Below are 26,184 nucleotides of genomic sequence, written 5' to 3'. Positions count from 1 at the left end.
GGTTTCTTTGGCAAGCAGCTGTGTGGGCAGCTTTGGAGTTATGTGGATTTGGTAACATGGTGAAGCTGCTGAGAGGACTGTGTGGGGACATCTTTTCCTCCTGCGTGTGATTTTCTTTTGACTTACTACTCTGTGGAATGTTACTACTTCATGTGTCTAAATCTCCCAGGATTTTTGCCCATATACCCACTTATGGTCATAAAGATGACTTTCCTTTACGCCCTCACAGCCACCTTTTTTCCCTGCAGCCTGTACAGCTGTAGTCTGCTCTTACGTGCCTTCCATTCTTGCATGAATTTTGCATCGGTCAAAGTCTCATTAGTAATGCCAGCTACAATACTGCCTTAAAAAAAGAAACACTCATGCAGCCAGAAAACTTGAGATTGCCAGTGGATCCCATTGTAGCAGTTGCAGGTTGATTCTACTGAGCCAGAAGTTTTAATAATTTCTAAAACCTTGCTCATTTTTGTATCCTGTACCTGCCGAATGCTTTCGAAGAGAACAGCGTGTTACTTCAGAGATGAGGACTGGAAGAGCTAGTACTGAGAATTTCCAAAAAGACAGACAACACAATGTCAGAGAAATCAATGAAATCAGAAGTGTTGATTATTTCCATCTGGAGATGGTTAAATTGTTACAGAAAAAGAAGGGGTTGTCAGATAGTTTATGACTCCTCATTTTTTTTTTTCCATCTTTCTATTGAGGTAATAACATCACTAATTTAGTGATTTCCAGAAATTGAACCTGAGATCCCTGAATTTGAAAACCTCAGTCTGGACTGCTTGAGTTAAAGGAATAGGAAAATTTATTAAAGGAAATGACACAGACCTCTATATGAAACCTCACTGTTTTCCAGGACAGAGGGCCACACAGGGCATGAGTTATACAAAGATTTGCAGGAATGGGTTGGTACTTGTACTCAGCATTGGGATAGAGGCTGCTCATCATACAGATGCCCAAGATGTGCATGAAGGGCAATTTGATGTTCATAATTCTCTGTTCTTTGTTTCATTCTACAGTAACAAATGTTTCAGTGAAGAATCTTATAGTATGAATAATTAAACTGAGTAATTTGCAAATAACTTAGAGACATCTGTTTTTTTAAAAATTACTTGAACAGTATACTAATTAGATTACCAGAGAAAACTAAAGTCCAGGTAGTTCACAAACAGAAAACCTACGCAGTATTCAGTAGATTGCTTAACTATTGCTGATCAGGCCATGCCCGAGGTAACTCCTGAGTAACCAGAGAAGACTGAAACACTTCAGAAGTCATTGCTTCCACAGACCCCTCTTTGTCATTCCCTTCACCTGTACAAACACAGCAGTAGGTGCTGTAGCTGTTACAATTTAAGATGGCAATTTAAACAAGATCGCTTTTTACGGTGCCAAAGGGATCGGAAAATGAAAGGAGCACTTAGTGAATGTCAGCTAGCTGGATCTGTGATTGCCAGGTGAGCTAGCGTGGGGAATACTCGGCAGCACCCCAGCTGCATGCCTAAAAGGAAGAACCCTTCACTCCCAGAAGAGGTGAGACACGTCTCTGGAGAAGACAAGGCGTTCCCCAGGCTGCGTGGCTGCCCAGTGCCTTTTCCTACGCCTGCATTTGACAGGCATTTCTGCTGTGAGCCAGGCGTATTACAAACAACTAAAACTACGTAGCCTGCAGATCAAACGAGCACACAAAGAGCAGCATTATGTTCATTAAATAAACCCTAGTCATTTTATGATCAATGACAAATGTTGTTTTAAGGAGAGGCCATTTTTAACTGAAAAAGGAGCAGCCAAGGGAAAAACATCTCGATCATCTCTGTTTTTGCAGTTACAGCAAAATCTATCAGTGAAATTTTGCAAAACACAGCCCTGCATATGCATTTTTTGGCACTGCCTAGGGCAAGAATTCCCAAATGGCTGTGTATATGTACCGCTGAGAGTATATACAGACACCTCGGTGTGGGAAAAGATACAGCACAGAACCAGGACCTGTTACCACTGTCAGTACAAAAAAAGTGCGGGAATCTCTACGTGAGGAATTTCACTCAGTTTTCAAGTCAAAAACACTTGCATAACAATTTTTGGGTTGGCGGGGGTGTCATTTAAGTAATTTTTTTTCTGCGTTCATTATTTCCTCTATGCTTTTATGCTCTGTAAAATCTTTCAAGACCAACTATTCCACAGTTGATAGGTCACCTCCCTTTAAAGTGATCGTATCAAGATCTGCACTGTTCATTTCGATCTTTTTTTTCGTGTATGATAATGTATTTAAAGATTATACATAGTGTGCAGGTTCGTGTTTTCCCATCTTTCTTGAGGTAGAAAAAACCTGGAAGCCATTCTCTCAAGTCTGCTGAAAGATTCCATTTAGGGCACTGGTCACGTCACGGCACAAGTGACTGTCCCGTTCGCTGGTACAAAACTGGTTCAGTGTGTGGCCGTGCTCTCTCCCCTTCGGCCTTTTGTGTTCATGTCTTTAACCTTAAAAGCTTATAGTCTCATTACGTGTATCCTCGAAAGGTTTACTATATTAAGATTTCATTTATTGATGCTGTTTGAATAGCAGTTATTGTTTTATAGAGTGATTATTACAGTCACCGAAATGACAGACTTTATGGGAGATAGTGCATGTGGACACAGGTTTGCAACTTTCATTCATTTCACTGCTGCTACAGCATTTTGAGTTTGTATCTGTTGTCATTTCATGTCATCCCTACCACATCCTTTCTTCACACCCTCACTTGCAAAACAAACCTTCTGTCCCTGCTCTCGCTCCCCAACTGCCTTGACAGCCTGCACAGAGTCACCGGGGGCGGGGGGTGCTCGTGTCTTGGCTTTGGTGTTCCCCAGTGTGGTTTCATGAACTTATAGAAGGAGGGCCAAGTTAACACTTGTAACACAAGCTAACATTTAAAAAACTTGCCTTAGTTTAATAGGAATCACCTTTTTGTAAGACTCAACTATAGAGCTGCAGCATTGCTATATAATTCAGTGTATTCACACACAGAGCCCCAGAGAGAACTGGTGACATCTGGTAACTGTAAAAGCAAAGCTCAAGTGATTTTTCAGTGTTATCAGAGACCTGACAAGGGTACAGCTTTATTCAGGATTTTGTTAACTGTGTGTGTTACTTTTAAAACCACTCTGCTTTCATATGAGCCTTATAGAAATGCTATGGTAGTACAAGAAATCAGGAGGTGATTAGCTATTGGTCGGTGGTCTGGTTGAGTTGTTTCTGTTGTGTTTGTTTTTCTTTTAATTACAAATTGTATGGGAGGATTTTTCAAAGAGGGATGAGGAACACAGTGTCCAGAAGCACCCACTTAAGCAGTTTCACTCTGTTGATTTTCAGTATTTGGATCTTATCAGATAAGATTGGGATTGAGCGCGCCCTCAAGCAAGTTTGCCAATGACACCAAGCTATGTGGTGCGGTCAACACACTGGAGGGAAGGGATGCCATCCAGAGGGACCTTGACAGGCTTGAGAGCTGGGCCTGTGCGAACCACATGAAGTTCAACAAGGCCAAGTGCAAGGTCCTGTACATGGGTCAGAGCAATCCCAAGCATAAATACAGGCTGGGCAGAGAACGGATTGAGAGCATCCGTGAGGAGAGGGACTTGGGTGTGATGGTTGATGAGAAGCACAACATGAGCCGGCAATGTGCGCTTGCAGCCCAGAAGGCGAACTGTATCCTGGGCTGCATCAAAAGCAGCGTGGCCAGCAGGTCGAGGGAGGTGATTCTGCCCCTCTACTCCACTCTTGTGAGACCCCACCTGTAGTACTGCGTCCAGCTCTGGGGCCCCCAACATAAGAAGGACATGGAGCTGTTGGAACGAGTCCAGAGGAGGGCCACGAAGGTGATGAGAGGGTTGGAGCACCTCTCCTATGAGGACAGGCTGAGAGAGTTGGGGCTGTTCAGCCTGGAGAAGAGAAGGCTCCAGGAAGACCTTCTAGCAGCCTTCCAGTACCTGAAGGGGGCCTACAGGAAAGTGGGAGAGGGGCTTTTTACAAGAGCGCATGTAGTGACAGGACGAGGGGGAACAGTTTTAAACTGCAAGAGGGTAGATTTAGAATAGCTATTGGGAAGAAATTCTTTCCTGTGAGGGTGGTGAGACACTGGAACAGGTTGCCCAGAGAAGCTGTGGCTGCCCCCTTCCTGGCAGTGTTTAAGGCCAGGTTGGATGGGGCCTTGAGCAACCCGGTCTAGTGGAAAGGCGTCCCTGCCCATGGCAGGGGGGTTGGAACTAGATGATCTTTAAGATCCCTTCCAACCTAAACCATTCCATGATTCTAAGATTTTAGGAAAGTTTGTTACAGCTGCTTGAGATGTGTGACTGAGATCGCTCTTCAGTGACAAAGTAGCCAGGAGTTTTGTGTTTTGTTATCTAAGGGATGCTTTGGTAATAGTTTCTTAGCATTGAGAGAAACAGTAAAATAACAAGATTCGTTGCAATAACACAACTGGGTTTTGCGCTGAGAAGTTCCTTCTCTCACATGCAGCCAGGTGAGACATGTTGCTCTTTGGGGATGTGGCAACTCAGTCCTGGACAAAGAGGTTAGCTCTGTGCCACAGTCGTCTGTCTGCTGGCAAAGATGGGGCTTGGTATACGCCTGCAGCCAACTAAAAAGTCTGCGAGATACCAAATGCAATAATGAGAGGTACAAAGTCAGAGTTAACATTAAGCCTACTGCAGATCCACAGTAATGATTTTCTGCTTTTTTACATTTCTATCGATGTTTGTTGGTTGCCATTTTTATGCCATCCACCTTTCAACTGAATCAGGGACCATGTTACTGTAGTCTGAGCTGCCGACTCACAAACTAGCTGCTGGCTTTTTTAGCAGTCAGCTTCAGTGCTTCTGGACAACAGCTTAATTTTCCCATTCTTCTCTGTTCTTAAGTAGATTTGCTGATTTATCCCTCATGCATTTTAAAGTCCATTCCTTTTCAATAAGGTATTATTACTGTTGTTGTTAATTAATTTAAATACACATAAATATAAATTAAGTGGGATCTGATTCTCTAGCTCTGGTTAGTTGCATGCCATGTATTTATACACACATAGAGATTTCCGTGTTCAATGATCAAGCCCTAGATCTCTCAGACAGAGGCTGTGTATGCTCAGTGCTTGATTTCTTCCTCATTGTGGTGCCCAGTAATGTGCTTAGGTATCCTACAAAACTAATAACAAGGGAAGAACACTGCCCTGCAGATCTTACAGTCTGTTTTGGCTGTAGCAGGAGGTCCAATAGCTCATAAACTAGACCAGGACATAAAGAGCAATACAGGATAAGAATTGGACCAGGGATTAGATAAATGATGCTGCAGTTTTTCAGGTGTTTTTTTGCTGTTATCTACTTTTATGCCTTGTAATCCTATGTAATTCTGCTCATAGGTGGACCTGACACTTCCTAAAAAGTACCCAAAGCATCCCAAGGATCCCCCAAAACTGGGGGAGTGCCAGGAAGGGAAGGTAGGGTGGGGAAGGGAGAGGATAGAGGCTGTTACCAGGAAGAGGCGAAAAACAGTGGCAAAATAAAATGTACAGGGGGAGAGAATCACAGAGAAATACATACCTCAGTTTCAAATGTGGGAGGCATTCTGTTTCTCAGCTTGTTTTTACTATCTATCTACATTCATAATTGAGCTACCTGCAAAAAAGATCTTGAAAACAATTTGAGTGAGAGAGAGAGAAAGCATTACTGTGGAGCGAGCCCAAAATCCCATCCTCCAGCCCACACACAATTGGACATTGCAGTGATAGGGGGGAAATCCCTTAACGGACAAAACTATAAATGAAACTACTGTTGACAAGGGGAAGAGGCACAGCTATATTTAACGGAAGTATTTTCATTTGAGAGCTGCTTTCTTTTTCTTCTTTTTTTTTTTTCCTTCTTTCTCGTCTAGTCGATGGAGACTGCGAAGGCTCTTCCTGTTTGAGACAGTGCATGGGTGGTTTCCCCAAGGCTTTTAATGTTAGATTAATGCTCTGGAGACAGTGTGGTGATAAATGGGTTCCTACAGTTATATCTACATCCTGTTTCCCCTTCCCCCTCCCACATCTGCCCCTACGTACAGTCGCTCTGCAGCGCTTGCCTTCATACCCAGCAACAGTTTTCAGCAGCTTCAGCCAGCGTTTAAGGCACAGTTCTTTCTTTAAAATGTGCCCAGCAAAATTCTTTACTTTTCAGTGCCGTCACCTTCATTACCTCTTATTTCTAGGACAATTACAAAAATGAAACAGGGAAGAGAAAGGCTTCTGATTAAAGGACAGGCCGCTGCACTGACTTGTCATCTGCTGCTTGGCAGATCCCAATTAATTACTTTTGCTATTACTGTTCACTTCCAGAAAATAGGTTTTACAGGAGCGGCCTTTCTGTTGGTTCACATTTTAATGGCAATGCTCTGCACGTCATATTGTGCTCAGCAATAAATGAGCAGAGGATTTGAAATCTCCTCCCTGGTATGAGGGAATGACTCCCCTGTGTCAGCTGCGTCTATGGCTTGATTTTATACAACTTGTCCGCTGATAGGGATTTAAGTATTTATCTTCAGAAAACACCCGCACTAAAATGCAGCAAGGAAAATGGAGATTTGAGACACTTTTTTGGCTGGACTTGCCCTTGTGGCGACTCCTATTTTTTTATGTGTTTGGTTTTGCTTTCAGTTAGTGCAGTTCCGCGGTTATTTTTCTCTGCGTGCATTGCCATTTCTGTACGGCTTCCCCTATACGTGCAGGGGAGGGGGCTGGGTGGTGGCAGGGTGGTCAGGGCAGCTCTGGTTAACCTCCTGGCTCCATGCAGCCAGCCTGCGTCCTTCTGCTTATGCCGCAGCGTCTCTCAGATCTCGGAGCAGAATTATTTTTAGACTGTGAAGGTGTATCTTGCTGGTGCATTTCGATTTCGTGTCATGGCTTCCTTTTCCTGCTCTCAGGTTTCTCCCACTCGGCCTTCACCTTCGGTATCGAGAGCCACATCAGCCAGTCCAACATCAACGGAACACTAGTGCCACCTGCCGCACTCATCTCCATCCTCCAGAAGGGGCTCCAGTATGTGGAGGCTGAGATCAGCATCAATGAAGTGAGTACCCCCGACACCCCCGGCACCCCTCGCAGCAGTGACCATCAACGCTGGGGCTTGCGAAGCAACACGTCCCAACAGCCCAGAGATGCAAGCCACCGCTCTGCCATTTCTCTTGATCTGGTTTAATTTTGTTCCTCATACTTTGCCCCATCCCCAGCAGAGAGCGGAAAAGCTCTGAGAGATACGTATTTAAATTTTCAGCGGTGGCATTGAGGCCTTCTTTGCTCTGCTTAAATGGATATTAATGGTGTTTCCACTACCCCAGTCAACAAATCTGGGGTGCACAGATTCTTACAGCAAACAAGAAAATGTGTCTGTGTTTACAGTCTTGTATTTTCAAGGTCACAGCAGAACTGGGCAAGAAAAGCCTGCAGTGTAGGTTAAAACTTCACTCCATGACACCTGCTAGCAGGCAGCACTGCTTGCAAGCCATGAGAAGCCTGATCAAAAATCCACAGAGGTCGCTGGAGAGATTCTGTCTGATTTCAGTGACTTTGGCTCAGATCATATAAGACTAGGCATCATCCTCTCATGTACATGGCATAATAGTTGTGTGTAAATTCTCACCCTGGCTGGGGCACTGGTTGTCTGTGGGGATTGTGTGAGCAGCCACAAAGTGCCTCTGTTCTTCTTGAACTGCCAGGGGAAACAAAGAGGGGATGTGGGAAAAGCCAGCATTTTTGCCTTGCCAACCTTAAAGGTGTGATGCTTCGAGAGGGAGTGAAGCATGACAGAAAAGCAAGTACTGCATTACAAAATATTTACCATAGATATTCATAACTGACAGAGATCTGTAATAAATATTAGTACATAAAAAGCTATTGATTTTCCTCTATAGCTGAATGTAGCATGTGAACAGCATGGGTGAGAAACAAAGGAATATAAAATAGAGAAAAGGTTGTGTTGTTTGCAATGTGTAGTTTGGAAACTCATTTGTTTTTATCACTAACATTCTGTGTGGTTTTCTTTTTATGGCTCGATACTGCGTTTAAGAGTTGTGTATGTGTTATTTTTTAATTGGGGCAATGACATTTGACATTCACGCCAAGCTGCACTTTGATGCAGTTGTAATAACAAACCAGTGTTAGGAATCTGTCCTAATTTGCTGCTGCTTAACATTCTGCCCTGTGCCTGAAATTGGAGCTACACAGTTAGAAACTTTCAGCCATGAACAGCACCTATTGGTTCAGGTCGTATGACAGCCGTAGGGGTCTGCTCCTGTGTATCCAGCTTCAGAATTGGCCTCAGTTGAGAGGATAATCTAAAAATGCGCGTGTTGTCACCATTAAGATTTATGTATGCTCTCATCGTGGTTTGATTCTGTTCAAATACGTACTGTTAAGTACATTACAGCAAAGCAAAGGCCATTCTTGCTAAGTCTGAACGCAAATAAGGCTTCGTATATGCTTCTCTATGTGTTACTTTGCTAGGTGTATTACTTAAGAGCAGCGAGTAGTCAGTGAGTCTGTAAGCTAGTGTGTATAAAGTTTTAAGTATTGTTTGTGACCTGTGAAAGGGCAGTGATGGAAATAGTCCAGTGAGAAGTTTTACAGTTAAAAATGTAAGATGCCAGAATCCATTGGCAAACATTTTTTTCATTGTGTAGCAAGGATTTGAGCCAGGATTCAAATAAATGTTGGTAGAGACATTTACATTAAAAATGTTGAAGAGAGCTTGTATTTTTCTTCTCTAATGGCTCTTTCCTCCTTTTTCTTCCCCATGAGGAAATAAATATGTATTATCTTAATATTGTAATTGTAAGGTCTATTTCAATGACTAGCCCAACAGAAGCATACTAGTCAGCCAGATGGCTATTTTTCTTTAGTATTTATTGTTATGTATTGAAAATTATATTGTTTCCCAGCTACTTCATCTATCCATATCCTAATCTTACCTGCTGTTCCTCAAACAAACACAAATCTTTCACTGCTGGGTCTTGATTCTTTCAAAGAATTAAAGGGAGTTTGCAGAAGATCAATAAAATGACACTTTACAGAGGCTACTAAAACCTTTTTCCAATATTTAAGATAATAGGAAAGTGAAAGTGAAGCAGAGCTAAGTAGATACAGCAGTTGTTCACCAGAGTCTGTGTTAAGACTTGAAAAACAGCCATTAAAGGTTAACTCAATTGGTTGTTAAACCTGAGGCCTAATTTACAGAAATCAAAATGAAAGCCATAACTATTATGAATAAAACGAGGGATATAAAGGAAAAATAAGGGTAAAGCAGTTCTGTACAGTCAGGTACTACTGGGCTGGTGAACACCGTGTAAGAAACCACTGAATGTGTGCATATGTCTTGTTTTGAGCTGCTTCCATTCCTATGCCCCTGCAAGTGCAGGAAGACAAGCAATTCAACCAAAGTCTATTTGCCTTTGTCATGGCTTTAGCCACAACTCTTTTTTTCCAAATACAAAACAAAGAGAAACTTCTGTCATCAGTCAGATTTTTTTTTTCCCACAGCATACTTTTTTTGCATCTGTAAAGATTTTATACACCCGAATTTTCTATAAAATTCCAATAAATGACTTATTCACCAAACATATTAAGTGGAACGTGAGTACCACCATCATGTATCTGAGAGAGAGACAGTCCATAGTAACGTGGCACAGTTGGTTAAGTCGAAATGCAGTATCTTCACACAACCTAGTGTTGTTTCTTTATATCATTACCTCTTTGCCGACCTCAATGGTGAAGATCCTAAACTTGCAGTTTCACTTCTGCTTGTTTTCACTGCAGGATGGTACAGTATTTGACGGCAGGCCAATAGAATCACTGTCTCTGATAGACGCGGTGATGCCTGATGTTGTACAGACCCGGCAGCAAGCATTCAGAGAGAAACTTGCTCAGCAACAAGCCAGTGCAGCGGCGGCAGCGGCAGCAACGGCAGCAACAGCGGGAGCCACGACGACTGCTGTTTCCCAGCAGAACACACCAAAGAATGGAGAAGCCACTGTGAATGGAGAGGAGAATGGGGCACATGCAATAAGTAAGCCAACCCATGCAACTGCTTGCCACTACTGGGCAATTTGAGTTTCAGTAATATTCTTGTATTTAGTTGGTGTCTGCAAAGCAATAGAACTCAGGGGTATCATTTCAGGAGGGCAGGGTATTTCTAGAAAGGCTGCTGAGTAAAAATCATGTTTCACGTCGCAGTGCTGTGTTTTACTGGTGTCCTCTCAGAATCCAAAAACTTCAGATATCTTCAGAATTGCAAGTTGAAGAGAGTATCGAGAGCTGTATGCTCTCTCCTTGGAGCAGGCTGCCCAGACTTCATTAATACTATCAGCTTTATAGGTGCTTTTAGATATTTGTTAAAAGTTGGGACAAGCTGTAGCCACAGTTGGTCATTTTGACCAGGCCAGGATGAAGAAGGGTTGAGAGGCTCGGACCTAGAAGTCGTATCTGTGTAAATAAAGCATGGCCAGAGCATAGCCTTGAGCACTAATTGTCATATGATCATCCATAGCCTTGGCATGGTCCTTGGCACAGTTTGGCCTATACCAGCTATCCATTCTTGTACAGCATGGCCAAGCACAGGATCATCCATAGCCTTATTGGCATGCTCTTTGGCCGAGTTTGGACTATACCAGCTATTCATCCTTGAACAGAGTTGCCAAGCACAAGATAGGGAGTCGCATGTGAGAGGGACTGTTCCCAGCAGACAGCTTGGATGCAGCCAACCTGTCTCGAAAGCACAGAGGGAAGAGTTCTTCGCCTTTTATTTAGTAGCAGATGATCAGTTATACAGTGCACTGCAGGTATGTAGTTGAAGGTCCTACCTTCCCAAGATTTCCTTAGTCTGTGGGAACAGTCAGTTCTCAAGAGCTCTGAATTCACCTTTGTTTACTGGTGACGGCAGGATACTGCGCTTGTATCTTAGACATCTAAAGTCAGATATATAAAACAAGGAGTGGACATACCTGCTTGTATGACTAGATCTTGATGACTGTGCTAACATTGTGGGACAGATATGATTAATGGTTCTGGTTTCTGTGTGCAAGCCATATTAGGGCACAGGCTACCTTCTAAAATGAGACCTTAATGCCTGATTGCCTTCTGAGGAAATTCTAGAGGAACGTGTATGGCAGGTTTTGTAGGAAGCCCCAACAGCTCTCTGGCTTCGACAACTAAGAGGTCAGGACTGTAGTCATGTAACAGATTTTATTGGTTCTGCAGTGTATATACCTTTATCAGTCTCCATCTTCTCTTTGATCTGAATAGATTCCTCTATGGGTCAGTGAGAAAAATGCTTTCAAACCAGGTTTTTCTTCAGAGAATTCCAGTTAGACGGGATAGTTTCCCCGAATAAAACTGTAATGATTTAAATTACATTTTTGAGTAAGCAATTGTAAAAAAGTTGTGAAAAATTTTAAAATATTAATCTGGTTTTAGACTATGAATTGCTTATGTTTTACTTCCAACTGACCCTTTGTTTTGAAATTGAACTTATTTCATATGTGAAAGGGGTGCAAACAGAAATGAAAGCACTTTTAAACGTATCTAACGCTGACATTTTGTTTGTTGATACTTTCCTTCAGCTGATTTGTGAAAATTTTGGGATAATGTTTTCCTGTCTCAGGACCAAAAAAAACAAATTCTTGAGGTAGAAAACTGATTATTGGTTCATCACTAATACAGGACCACTCAGACTTATTTCCTTCTGAAGAAACACACACGATATTGTGTTAATAAAGGGAAAGCCTTGCATATCAGTTCAGATATATGACCACAGTCTAAGCCTTGATTTCTCAGATCCACCATTTTATTTTTAAAAAATAATAATTCTTCTGGCAATTTTTAATAGAAGGATTTTCATGAACTACTGCAGACCTTTCTTGGAGTGTTGAGGAGGAGAAGTCCTGCATGACTTAGTATCATCCGATAGCTCTGTCTGGAGCAGGATGCAAGAACATGACACTGTGTTGTCCAGTAAAATTTCACAGAGGTAGGATACGTGTCAACCGATGAGATACTCTACCAGACAGCAAATTTCAAAGCATTACTGTAGCTAAGCAGCCTACCAGGCAGACAAGTTAACTGAGCAGTGGCAATGGGAAGACAGAAGGTCCTTGAGGAGTAGCTGGCCAGCTGGCATGTGTTGTTGGCAGCTGCTGTTGTGTGAGTTGGTCATCCTGGGTGAAGAGGTGAGCTTTGCAATTTAAGGAGAAGGAGGTTTTGGAGAGAAGCTGCTGAGAAATCCAGGGACAGCCATCTCTGATCTCTGTGCCTCTTTTGCCTTGGCAGGACTATCACCTTTCTGTCTGAGGCATTCGGAGGATATCAGCAAGGTGGTGTAGCACAACTGCAGATAAGGATTATACATGGGAGATGCACACAGAACAGCAAAACTGGCATTCTCACCCCTGAACAAACCTATTTAAAAAAACTCCAAGAGATCTGCCTCCGTAATTATCAGAAACCACTAGAAATAAAGACTAACAAATCTGGCTGGCAATTTAGTGCTTAGGTCTGATTAACACTCCTACAATTGTATTTCCCTCTCCTGTGGTAAAGTTAGAAAAATATAGTTACGTCAATGGAATAACAAAAGGGTCATACCCTTCCTTTTCATTGCTTATGCAGGGCAAACTGTATATCCAGCATTACCTTTTCCCTTATCACCACGTTCAGAGAGTCTGTTTTGTCTAGGATAGACTAAGACGAAAGATCTGGCAAGAGCTTATCTTAGGACAAAAGGTTTAGGGTAGGATTGGACAAAAGTTTAGAGTAGGATGTAAGTAAGATGGGTGAGGTGAAAGCTGGGAGACCTGCTGGGTAGAAAAGGCTACTGATACGAAAGGTGAGAGACACTTCCCAAACCTTTATTTTCACTGTTCTTGGGTTCCACAGAACTGGCACATACTGGAATGGGTTTGGATGGTGTGCTAGTCCTTAGCCATAACCTGGAAGTCCCCCATATATCCACCTGTCATAAAAAGGCAGAATGGGGGGAGCGGGTGAAAGAGATGTCTTTGGGAAGTTACCTAGTTTGCATTTATTCTGACATGCAGTTCTCCCTGACATTGTAATTCTTCTCAAAAAAAAGTGTTAATATATTTAATATAATATGATATATTTTTGTATGTGATGTTATCAATATAATATGATAGGGTGATTCGATTTAAGAAAGGGAAGAGACAGATAACAATAACAATAACAACAACAACAGTTTGAGGTACAGTTTGAGGTACAGATTCAAATACTAAATAAATAAAATCACTGCCTTCTCTTGCTGCTTCCTGAGTAATGTTTTCAGCTTTGAGTCACTTAAAAATTAGTAGGAAAAAAAATTGGCATGTAGAAATGGAGCCAAACTTTGGGTTGTTTTCCAACTAAAATATTTTTAGTGTCATTAGTTTCATTATATTTGCAAGGATTGGCTTGGGTTTAAGAAAAATAAAGGTCTGGAAAAAAGACTGAGCCCGGTTCCTTTATTATAACTACAGCCGTAAAGAACAACTTCAGTGAAAGGCCTGTCAAAGGTTTAAGTAAAAAAACGTTTCCTGAGAGGGTTAGCACTGGTAAGATCTTAAAAAGATATCTTTTTTTAATTTGGAGGAAATAGAGAGAGTTAGTGTTACTGGGATGTTAGAATTATATTTTTTTGAAAAACTTAATCATAATTTAGTTTGGGGCAGAGTGACTTTTAATTTCCAGTGATTTGGGATTTTTAATACGTTTGAGGGAAAAAATTAGAAGAATATAGCGTAGACTTAATCAAAGATCCTCTGGCCTTTGGAAAACGGTTTGTGTGAACATGTGGGCAGAGTCCTGCACTATGTGCCCTGCAGACCTAAGTTTTTCACGTACGAGGTTCTCTTGTGCTTGGTAGAACTGTTCTCTCTTTCAGAGACCGCCTCAGAGGCGTTCTTTGTGCAAATGAGGTCTTAACCGAGAGCTCTCTGCTGTGAAGATACTTTAAAAAATAGAAGCCTGTTCTTGATGGTTACTGCATCTTACTTATCTATTTATTCTCCTTTCCCATGCACACATTGTAGCTGAATCCATAAGAAAGCCAAATTTTCAGATGAGACCAGGGCTCACAAGAGTTCATGCTGTGTAAGGAACTCAGCACCCTTACGTGGGTGCTGTCTTGTGCTCAGGGGTTTCTGCAGTTTTTTTGTTGTTATCATAATAGTATTCATTTTCTATTGCTAGTGTCTATCTGAATCTGAGAAGAGCCTGAAGCAATATTGCAGAAGCATGAACTGCCCTGTTTTTTCAGTGGGGCATTTTAAGTTTTGTGCTTAACAGTAACACTAAATATGAATGTTCCTGACTACTGATGAAAATAGGAAGAAAACACATATAATGTGAACATTTGCGAACAATTTCTGAACGACTCCTCATCTTTCCCTCCCACCAAAGCTGTAGTGTCAAAATCATTACTGGAAGACAATAGAAAATAATCCTGCAGGTATTCCGTTGCTCCCAGAAGCCAGTCAGTCTTGCGTGTACTAATGCAGGTATCAGCCGATCAAGGTTTCTTTTTCACAGCATGACTATTCGTGGGGTTTTTTCACAGCAGTTAATAACATTCAAAGTGTGTGCCTAGGTTCTTCCATCTGGCCATGTACAAACGAAAAGTATTTCTAAGTATCAGGTGGCCTTGCTCTGATAGCACCTCATGACTCTGGGACCTTAGAGTAATGCTGCTTCCAAGCTGTCATTTGGTTTTGTTTGAGAGTGAAAAGCAGCTCTGCCTTTAGAGCCAGGCAGGTAACAGTGGGATCATATCTGGTAAGAGTAGCATCTCATTTAAATTTTTAAAGTTAATACACTTGAAAGATCTTCTTGATTTACCCTCAGATTCCAACTCACACTGTGAACAGGACACAGATGAATGCATAGCCATTACCATGCTGCTGTTTTTCTCATGAAAATATGCTTTAAACCTGGTGATTCTGTGCTGTGCTGAGAAATAGGAGGATTGCGAGTTCTAGACTCTTATCTTCTGGTGGATTTTAATAGTGCTTTGCTCTTCATTGCCTTCATGCTCAGAATATCATATCAAAGTTCCCAACTGCTAGTGTCAGGTTAAAATCTCGAGTACTAGTATATCTTGACAGTATTAATTTTAGTAGTTATACATGTAGGGAACTATCAAGGACAATGCTGAACATAGGGACTCAGCATAGGTGTAGATTTTACAAATAGGCATTTGTGATATGTTTAGTTTTATGCAACAAGTCCGTAGGTAATAAGTGTAGTTAAAATTATAGAGATTTTGAATTGGAAATGTGAGCGGTGAAACTACTGTTAGTTGTTTTCTAATTTTGATACTCAGTGCTATGCAGCTCATTGAATTGCACGTGAATTCCATTCCATCTATGGCGTAGCTACGGCACAGACATTGTTAGTAGGGTACCTAACCAAATATGCAATGAGAAGTGCTAATTGTGTGACTCAGCATAAATTAGGCAGAGCAAAACAGGGTATTTGAAAGCCTGGGTAAGGGTAGAAATCTAGAGATCTTCCTTCTGATGGCAGTTGTGCAACGTCACAGTCTGTTTTGCCAGTCTGTGGACAATAGCTCAGCAGAGCTTGAGTACCAGGACAAATGGCTGATTTTAAATGCCATAAACATGTGGCAATAAAGGAGCGTAATTATTCCACTTGCAAACCTATGGATCTCCATATGTGATTAAAGAATGACTAACTAAAAGACTTAACCCAGAATAAGAACTGGATTTTGATCACTCAGAGCAGATCAGCTGGCCAAGGCATGGATTAGGTAACCCAAGGCTGCCTTTCCCCGTGCCTGCCAGCTCTCCACTCTTGGATGTGCTTTCTGCAAAATGGGCCACACTTCTGTGTGTAACATCTGCTGTCTGCTCTTTCAGTGTGTTACCTGTCCTTGAATGATGTCTTGTTCGCGGAGGATAATAATCTCATGTTGCTGCCAGGAAGCGTAGTTTGAGCTGGATGAGGACGATTTATACTGAAGCAATGAAAATCTGGAGTGAAAACATTATTCATGATGCAAATTTCAATTAATTGCTCCCACTAAGAGAAATTCATCATTTTAAATTCACTTTTTTTTCCCTTAAGGAAATAAAAGAGCTTTATAAAAACAAAGTTACTTAGACTGCAGTCTAAAGCACCCCAGAATTACAGCATGCAGGTTAAGGATATCTATGCCTCAGTTGGTACCTTTGCATATATTATGATAACCTTGAGAAGCTGATCACTCACCGTGTCCCTGACATGCTCAGGGAATGAGGTCCTTACTCGGTGTATTTTTCTTCTGAGTAGCCCACAAATAACTTACAGGACACTGTGTAAGAAAATGTATGTGCTGTACATTACTTTTTTAAAAGAACAGCATAAAGCTTTTCTCAAATGTAGTAATCTGCCATTTTAATAAATCTGTAAGTCATTTTTAATTAAACCAGCTTCAAAAAAAACCTATACTGAAATAAATGCTAACTTTTGTGAAGAAAAGCTATGTTCATTTATACAAAATATTTTTGAAAGGTCTACTTTTTGAGGAAATGTAATAAATTTGAATCATCATAGGGAAGAAAATAGAGTAATATGGTCAGTGGCACAACACAGAATATTAATTATAGTGTATACGTTGCTCTAAGCTTTAGGCCATAGCTTTAGTCTGTTTTTAAAGCAGACCTAACAGCATCTTGCAAACTATTTATTCTGATATATCTCCTTACAGATAATCATTCAAAGCCAATGGAAATTGATGGGGATGTTGAAATTCCTCCTAACAAAGCAACAGTCCTTCGAGGCCATGAATCAGAGGTGTTCATCTGTGCCTGGAACCCTGTCAGTGACCTGCTAGCATCTGGGTAAGACCATGACTGAAACCAGCTGCTGCAATTAGAGTATATTTAGAGGTGCAAGAACTTTCGAGTGTATAATAGAGATGAATGAGTATTCTCTTCACTGTTTTTTCAGCCTGGAACTGTTTTTTTCAGCAGTACTGTACATACGTAGGAGTTGAGTAATTATAAGGTGATGCAGAATATGAAGCATTTGCACATTTAAGATGTGCACTCTGTGGCCCTAAATATATATAAATTTATAAAAGGTTTTTAAAATAGCTATGGATAAGTCTCTGAGTATTTGAAGTTCATGTAATCTACTCCTACTTCTCTTAGTTCATGGCTCACATTGGGGTCTCAGAAAGTCTTTGGCATCCAAGTTTTCTTTTTAGAAGTATTGAAACTCTAAAACAGAGTTTTCTTTGTCTATGTCTGCATTGGCGTGGTGCAGCACAAACAGGAGTAGATCTGTAAAGCAAAACTATTGTGTGTAGACCTAGTTTTGTCCGATGAGCTGATCGTGAGGGCGTGTTTAGATTTATTGTCATTGAAAAGGAGTCTAGTTTGTGTTCTCCAGGGCTGCTCAGCAATGACAACCAAAGCATGGTAAGTGAAATAATCAGGAGATAGAATTACAAAAAGCACTTTTGATCCAAAAATGCTAATGTAAACATACACCAAGACAGACACTGTTGGAATCTGTGTTTGCTCGTGCTTAAAGTTAAACCTTAAAATGAAGGCTAAATTTAAGAAATCTAACTGGGAACATGAAGTAAAGCTGACAGAACTTAGAGAAGAGAAATGGGTCTTTATCGCTTAAAGTTACTTGACAGTATCAACACATTTATTACAAGGAAGAGGAAAGTCTGTATTTTTTTTCCAAATTTTTGCATGATCATCAGAATAGTCTTCTTATGAGATCTTTGTTGACATAATACATGAAAACAAAGAAAGTGTAAATGAGACAGAATAAATAGGGGAAGAGTGACTGATGTCATCTGCCTGGACCTGTACAAAGCATTTGACACTGTCCTGCATGACATCCTTGTCTCTAAATTGGAGAGAAGTGGACTTGATGGATGGACCACTTGGTGGATAAAGAATTGGCTGGATGGTCACACTCAAAGAGTTATGGTCACCGGCTCGATGTCCAAGTGGACACCAGTGACGAGTGACGTTCCTCAGGGGTCGGTATTGGGACCAGTCCTGTTTAACATCTTTGTCGGTGACACGGACAGTGGGATTGAGTGCACCCTCAGCAAGTTTGCCAACGACACCAAGCTGTGCGGTGTGGTCGACATGCTGGAGGGAAGGGATGCCACCCAGAGGGACCTTGACAGGCTTGAGAGCTGGGCCTGTGCGAACCACATGAAGTTCAACAAGGCCAAGTGCAAGGTCCTGTACATGGGTCAGAGCAATCCCAAGCATAAATACAGGCTGGGCGGAGAATGGATTGAGAGCAGCCCTGAGGAGAAGAACTTGGGAGTGATGGTTGATGAGAAGCTCAACATGAGCTGGCAATGTGCACTTGCAGCCCAGAAATCCAACTGTATCCTGGGCTGCATCAAAAGCAGCATGGTCAGCAGGTCGAGGGAGGTGATTCTCCCCCTCTACTCTGCTCTTGTGAGACCCCACCTGTAGTACTGCGTCCAGCTCTGCAGGCCCCAACATAAGAAGGACATGGAGCTGTTGGAATGAGTCCAGAGGAAGGCCATGAAGATGATCAGAGGGCTGGAGCACCTTTCCTATGAAGACAGGCTGAGAGAGTTGGGGCTATTCAGCCTGGAGAAGAGAAGGCTCCAGGGAGACCTTCTAGCAGCCTTCCAGTACCTGAAGGGGGCCTACAGGAAAGCAGGAGAGGAACTTTTTAAAAGGACATGTCGAGATAGGACGAGGGGGAACAGTTTTAAACTGCAAGAGGGTAGATTTAGATTAGATATTAGGAAGAAATTCTTTCCTGTGAGGGTGGTGAGACACTGGAACAGGTTGCCCAGAGACGTTGTGGCTGCCCCCTCCCTGGAAGTGTTCAAGGCTAGGCTGGACGGGGCTTTGAGCATCCTGGTCTAGTGGAAGGTGTCCCTGCCCATGGCAGGGGGGTTGGAACTAGATGATCTTTAAGGTCCCTTCCAACCCAAACCATTCTGTGATTCTATGAAACAGGAAAAATAAAAGTCATTAACAGAAATAAATATCAGGTTGGATAAACGGTACAAGATCTCTAAGAGAGTGAAGACAGCAGTTTCCAAAGAATAATTTCAGACAACAAACTTTTAGAAAACAGAATCCTTCTGAATGTACTTTGTTTCTCAAATGCCCAGACTTGATAGTACTTTTAGCATCTGTAGCACTCGCTATCTTCATTTATTCATTTTAAATGGGTATAGCAGTAGAATTTGCAAAAGCTGTATGTAGGGTTTTTGGATGAAAAACTTTGGTATTCAGCTCTTTTTTCTGTAGGTTCAGTGGGTCTTCTGGTTTGTGATAGGGTCCCTGGGTGATGTCATGGTACAGACAAGAACAGTAGTAGCAGCCATGCTCCTATGCCATGCATTTGCTGTATTTTCTGCTAGCTGTATTCCTCTACCCACTGTTTTCTAGTGTCTTAGGCAATATTGCTTGGCAATATTACTTATTCCTAGAAAATGATTATTATTAAGAGAGGAAGTCCTGATCATTAAGATCAGTCACCAGTTAAAATAGGCAAGCATAAAAGTTATTTCACACAGGTTGTCCTCTTCCTGGCATACAGTTGAGTGAGCCTTAAAAAGAGATTTGTTTAAAGTGTAAATAAATAAAAATTAGGATTGACAAATGTGAAAGAACTGTAGCATAGGATATTCCTTAATCGTCCTGGCCCAAATCTGAGAGGATGTTTTCAAGAAAAAAAAAAAAATCGAGGGAAGGCAAAGAATCTGTGATGTTCATGAAATGTTACTGCCTGCGTAACAATTTGTAAATGGACATCAAATGATACTGAACAAACGTGCTCCTGTACTACTCCTCTAACTTTTCCATGTATGCCTAAACGCTTTGACTACCCGTAAAAGTTAAATCATGACCCAATAGTGAAGAAAACCTCAAAAACTAAGAAGAATTCAGTTAACCTCATTAAATTGTTTTCTTGTTTTTTTCTTGTTAAAGGTGAAAGTCTAGAGAAGGTTTCATAAAATCTGGAAGAGCTTTACTGTAGTGGAGGCACACTTAATTAGAATTTCATGGGCTGTCTTGAGATCAACAGCTCGAAAGTACTTCATTTAGGATCATTCAAATGAAAGGACTGTATTTGTTGGTACAATAGATGCCCTTTAGCCCTGTCATCCTAAACAATATACTTTTTAATAGTATACTTATCCATTATGGTATTTATTTGAATTATATGGAGAACAGTCTTCAGGTGCTCAGTTAGCACACCCACATTATTATCTAAAGGAAAATCGTTGGGGAGAAAGGATACCATACAGAATTATTCTTTAGGGCCACGTGGTGACGCCTGAGATGAAGTTAAGATGCTGCTTTATTCTGGAGAATATCTGCACAGCTGACATTAGGCATCTACTCAAGTGCTCTGTCCCTCTGCAGGTACCTACATCTCTGAACTCATTACATAGGGAGTTAAGACTCCTAAGTGTAGGTGCTCAGACCTCATCTGTTGGCTTTAGCATTGGTAACTACTTCCCAGTATCTGACTCACCTCTCTGCTGGTGCTTGCCATACTGTACTGCTTCCCTGGGATCTGTTGTTCACAGTCCTAGTGTGCATAGTTCAAACTGTGGACCATTGAATAAACCAGAGTACGTACTGCAGTGACTGAAGAACCAGTGGGTGTTTTAATTTTGCTGCAGGGTGCTAAGCACTGGTAGTTGGATCCCTGGGAGAGTTATACCTTATACAGCTTCAAATGAACCTGGAGGATGATAATCAGAACCATTAGTCAGATGTCTAAGATAGAGGACTACCCTCTCACTATCCCTTCAATTAAGCTTTACCCTTCAGTGTAATAGGCCTTTATGAATAAGCTTTGCTACTGATTTTGGAAACACATAAATACATGCACGGTTAGAAAGTACAGTCAGGCGCTGTGTCTCATGCAGACTTATGGCAATGCAGTGCAAATGCAAATAATTCAGATTCATGTGCATCTTGATCAGATTCTAACGTGCTCATAAGAAACAAAGTATGCGATGCAGTTAGCCTTCAGGTAACGCAGCAGTGAGTGCCTGATGAAGCTTATGTGACTGAAATGGCATAGCACGCACAGAAAAAAATAAAACTGAAGGAAGAGAGCTGATTGTCTGATTATGCCATTGCACAAAGAAGTGTTTGAGATGTCTGGTATAATAATAGTGCAAGCTATCATCTACAGGTAAACTATGTGTCACGGCACCAACTAAACAAGGGGCAGAAATTCCCCAAAATATACATATGCTGCAGTTGTTTGTCCTTTACAAAGTAATGCTTCAAAAAGAGAAACCTGCAGTTAGTCTGATGTGCGAACACCGAATTGTTAGATTCTACAATAGCCATATTGTGCTGCCCAGTCCGTAGTTTTCTTCTGTTTTCCCATCTGCCTGATTGTACCCATCTGTTGTCTTCTTAAAAAGTACATATAAAAACCTAACTATCAAATAAGGGAAATAACACATTTGTTCTGTTTATACAGTGCCTAGCACAATCAGATCTCATTTCATGGCAAAGTATTTTCTTCAAGCCTTGTTATACAAGCAATAAATTTTTCTAACAACTAGCAGTAGTTTAGACAGCAACCTGATGTAATCTTCCAAGCAGTAAAAGAATAATGCAGGTTCACGACCTAATCTGAGGCAAGCTGCGTAAGGGGATTTTTTTGCAGAATGAATTACCCAAAACTAGAGCATTGGTTGCCAGATTTAGTGAGTATCCCACTGATAGAAAGAGATTTTGATATTTGATGTCCCATCTACTCAGTTGCAATGACTTTTTTAGGATGTGAAGGCTAGCACAAGAATATATACTCTCTGGACTTTGCAAAGGGCTATTTTTTTTTAAAAAAAAAAGACAGTGGAGACAGGAATTTCTCTAATCAAACACCCACAAAAAATACATTCTGCAGCTGCTCTTCCTCCTCCACCACATCCATAACCCTTAAAGTGGAGGATGGGGGAGACTAGAGATACCAGTAAAGGCTAACAAAGCATGACTGTCACCAGATGCTTGTGAGAGGAGTGCTTAGATGTTGTGAACAGAAGTGTTGTAATAGTACAGTAGAGTGCATACATACAGCCATGTCAGAGGATTAATTACCTCTTGTTGAAGGTAATCAACATTCCAAAACAAATAGTTGCCTATGTAGTTTTGGACAGGTAAAGGAAAAAAAGTAGGTGCTTGGCCAAATGTGAAGATATGGCCATTCCCAGCCATAATTCCAATTTTACTCTTAAAATCCAATTGTCCTCCTCTTCAAAGACTGATTTCTTCCATGAGATATCTTTCAATGTCTAAGTTTTAATTTTATGACACATGTAAACTACTACAGATGGTTATGTTCCCTGGGTAGTGCAGAATCCCATTACAGCTACATCCACATTAGTAAACTAACCATGCCTGGGAATATTCCTAGGCACTGAGGCCAACTGGCACAGAATGGCCAGTATCTGTGCTAGCAAACTGTCCCAGCTGCCAAACAAGCTGCTCATTGGGAATTGTCCCTGGACCGTTGCAACCACCAAGCCCTGCCCAGGAGTTATTCAGAGAGAATGGCGGGGCTCTGAGTTAAGAGTGCTAATTAAAACAGGCCAGAGTCTGGTCAGGGAATAACCTATCATTTTGCTAGCATGGTCCAGTGACCCAAAATGTTCCTGAACGTGCTTGAATTTCCTGGTATGGAAGTATACCTGTGAATGTCAAGGTTGCTGGAGCCTTGAACTCCAAAAGCTTTGCTAGTTTAATTTAGGATGCTATGTCTGCACGTTCAGCTGCTGCTTGCAAGAGCATGCTCTGTTCTGTTACATCCAGCCATACCTTTAAAGTAATTCTCGTAGCTGTGAAGGAGAGGGACCTGGCCTCATTCCCAAAACCCCCAGCAGTAGGTTTCTTTGCTTATCTTTGCTGATCTGCACCAGCCTCTTTCACACAGGGGAACTTTGTCTCTTGTAGAATGCTCCATGCACCTTCACTCTCCCTAGTCAGCAAAATAATTAACCATAAAAGTTGTTGTCCGAGATCTTTCAGTTATGGCTGTGTCTCTCAGAAGCAAGAAAGGATGTTTCTAGGCCATCTTCTGTCATTATCTCTGGGTTTTGTATAATGCTTTCAGTTACTGTATTCCTCGTATGAGTGGTTTAGGATCTGTTGTGAATTACCTTTCTGAATAATCGTTTTGAATTACCAGGTTGAGGGGGTTGATTTCACCTCCCCAGACAGTGCCAGGTGTTAATTCTGCTAACTGTAAGTACTTATTCCTTAGCAGGAGACTTTATTGGGTCCAGTTTCCTCATTGCATCAAATCCATTAACACAAAGTGATCAGCTCTTAGGTGAGGTCTGTTTGAATAACCTGTTGCAGGTAGCAATGTTGTAGAATCAGTGGGACAAACGTCTCCCTCTGGATACCTCTGAGGCCCTTCCCTCTACTGACTGACTAGGAAACGTAAGCACTTACATTAAGAGACCTGCTTTATAACGAGAAGTTACATATGTTAATTATGAGGAGGAGTTTCCTTCCCTTTGTGCTTTTAATAATCTCTTTTAAAATAAAATAATAAAAAGTCTAACCTGATTGAGCCAGAAGTGTTAAATACACATTAGCAATATTGCATATCAAAGTAACAGTGATTACAAGATTTGCAGCTGAAGACTAGAAATACCAAGGTTCAACAACCATCTTGCAAATTTCTTCACCCAGCTGCAGCTGTTCTAACCTCTCTGCTGACAGTTACTGAATGAGGATTTTATATGTCACAAATAAACTTCTGCAAACATTTGTCCACCTTGATTCATGATTATACTGGGGCTGGAGAGCATGAAATAAAATTCTTTCAGAACTGAGCCTTCCTAAAATTTGGCAGTACTCTACCGTAGTGCAGAACAGTGTACCTATTACTCAAGTGTTCATGACTTGCATGTTGGAATGAGCTGCTTTATCATGCAGATAGAAATGCTTCTGTGGGCTAAGGAGATTAAATGTCTTTCTGAATTGTGCTTGAACTATGGTCCTCTAATAAGGCAGGGTTCACTGAATCATTCAACAGAAATCAGAATACTTTCCAGAGCAGAGAATACTCTTCTTTTTTTTTCCCAGCAACAAAAGGGAAGACACACAAATACCCCTGCCACACACTGGTAGGCTTATAAAGCCTCTCTGCAGGGACACATAATAGCTTATGTAGCCTTAGGAAGAAGAAAATGGAAAAACAAAATTAAAATACTGGAAAATAAGGTTGCTCAAGCATCACCAGAAAACTGACTAAATAAAACTGCTGAAAACCAAAACATAACCCTTTTAGAACTAGCAAATAGGATATTGTGTTTGATTGCCAAGTGGCTGAGTACTTTATTTGCAGGGTCCAATAACAAACTGGATTATTACAATGAGGGCAGGACTGGCCCGGAGCCCTATATAGCAGAGAAGCCAGCGGAATTTCCTACTTAGTATGTTAACCAATAACCCAAGCCTATGAAAGACTCATGTTCCCATTATTGTAAATTACCACAACTTAAAATGTTCCTTAACTTCTGAGCCTCATGATTAACTTGGTTAATTTTCTAGCAAACATGTGCAAAATAGTTCAGTTTTCCAGACCTCTGAAGAAATAAGGAGTTATATTACAGTCACAGCTCTGTAGGGTGGCAAAAATTATCCTGATTCAAATTATTTCTTAATCACTAAACTGAAAGATTTGTGCCAAAAATTGAAGAATGGCTGTACAGCAGTATCTTGTGGTTAGGCTGGCAAAGCCCTGGCCAGCCATCACATCTCAGCTTGACACAAAGGGTTCAGAGGAGGTGGGGGCACATTCCCGAGGCGTGCCATGACCCAGCAGAGCCCAGAGCCACTGATACAGGCAGAGAGGTTTTTGCTTTTACAGTTGAACTGTTGTTCGTGTAAAATTTGGCTAAATTATTCGTAAAATAATACACAAAGATCAATCAAGTTTGATACTTGATTGGTCAATATTTGCACTTGAAGATGTGTGAAGGATTTAAAATTTGCCCGGTACTTTTAGTATAAATAATCAAATGCTTTATTAGTAGACCAGAAGAAAATTTAATATTCTCTTGTGATGGATTTCCTTTTCAGTAAAACATGGCTTATCAAAGCAAAAATGGGTCTCAGGTTTTTAGTCTTCGAAGAAAGACTTTTTCTCCTTGTAAGTGTATAAGAAAGGAAGTTTTAGTCATTAGTTTAAAAAAAGGAATAGCATCAGGTATATTGACAATGAGTTTTCATCTTGACTGTATGAATTCTTGGGAATAAAGAGAGATCGTAGTTCTGCTCCAAGATTCTACTTACTGTAGGTAAATGAAAATTACCCTCTCGACAAAACACGCAATCCAGGGTACTTTGATTGTTTTGGTTGTTATTGATTGTTTAAAAAAAAAAGGGGGGGAGGCGGAGCAAGAGACAAATCCCAATAAACTAGAAAGCATAATATCTTCCACCCCGTTGCAAATTGATTTCTGACCTCGGAGACATTTATCATTGGAAGAAAGTTTTATGCAAAGTGAATATAAATATATTATTTATAAGCAGATTATGATAAGTAATCCTGTCAGAGGAACGTGGGCAGGACGAGGGAGCTGGCACCACAGCACCTTTGTCACACTGCTAGAGGACCCCTTCCCCGAGGCTGCTGCCAAGGTGACGCTCCACACCTCTGCAGGCGGTGACCCTGCAGGTCCCATTGTGCCGGGTTCAGAGCGCACTGCCGCTGCGGGGGAACACCAGGGACTCGGCGAGCCATTGGCAGCTAATGGGACTGTGCACGCTTATTATGGGAGGCACGTGGGCACAGCCTTTGTGTTTCTGTCTGTATTTGGATCTCCACAGTGTTATGTTTGTAATGCTGAGTTCCCCCAGACTATCTCAGTTATGGTGATACCAACTTTGTGTATCAAGTGCAAAATGTAGAGAGCAAGCACATGTCTTTTAGGTAAAACTTTTCTGAATAAAGCAAATGATGATGTGGATTCAGATAATATGTATAATTTCAATATGTGTTAGCATTTTTTAAAAAGTATAGGGAGTGCAGGAAGGGCAGATTGGAAAGAAAAACTACATTTTAAAGCTGTGATGTTCTCTCAATGAAAACAGAAATAGAGGTTTTTACTTTGTTTGCTGGGTCAACA

The 26,184-nt window shown here is 41.2% G+C and overlaps 1 protein-coding gene across 1 annotated transcript in view; it reads left to right on the top strand.

Moving 5' to 3' along the window:
* The window catches only part of TBL1X (transducin beta like 1 X-linked), a 199,247-nt gene that overhangs the window by 152,799 nt on the left and 20,264 nt on the right, over window positions 1-26,184 (top strand). The window contains exons 5-7 of the mRNA XM_068425152.1: window positions 6,929-7,074; window positions 9,816-10,065; window positions 16,753-16,885. Coding sequence (XP_068281253.1) covers window positions 6,929-7,074; window positions 9,816-10,065; window positions 16,753-16,885 — 529 coding nt within the window. The remainder of the gene's footprint in view (window positions 1-6,928; window positions 7,075-9,815; window positions 10,066-16,752; window positions 16,886-26,184) is intronic.

The sequence above is a fragment of the Nyctibius grandis genome, chromosome 2 (assembly GCF_013368605.1).
Source record: "Nyctibius grandis isolate bNycGra1 chromosome 2, bNycGra1.pri, whole genome shotgun sequence".
In the NCBI taxonomy this organism is placed as follows: Eukaryota; Metazoa; Chordata; class Aves; order Nyctibiiformes; family Nyctibiidae; genus Nyctibius; species Nyctibius grandis.
The sequence above is the reverse complement of the archived record's forward strand: the minus strand, read 5'-3'. Positions and strand labels throughout refer to the sequence as shown.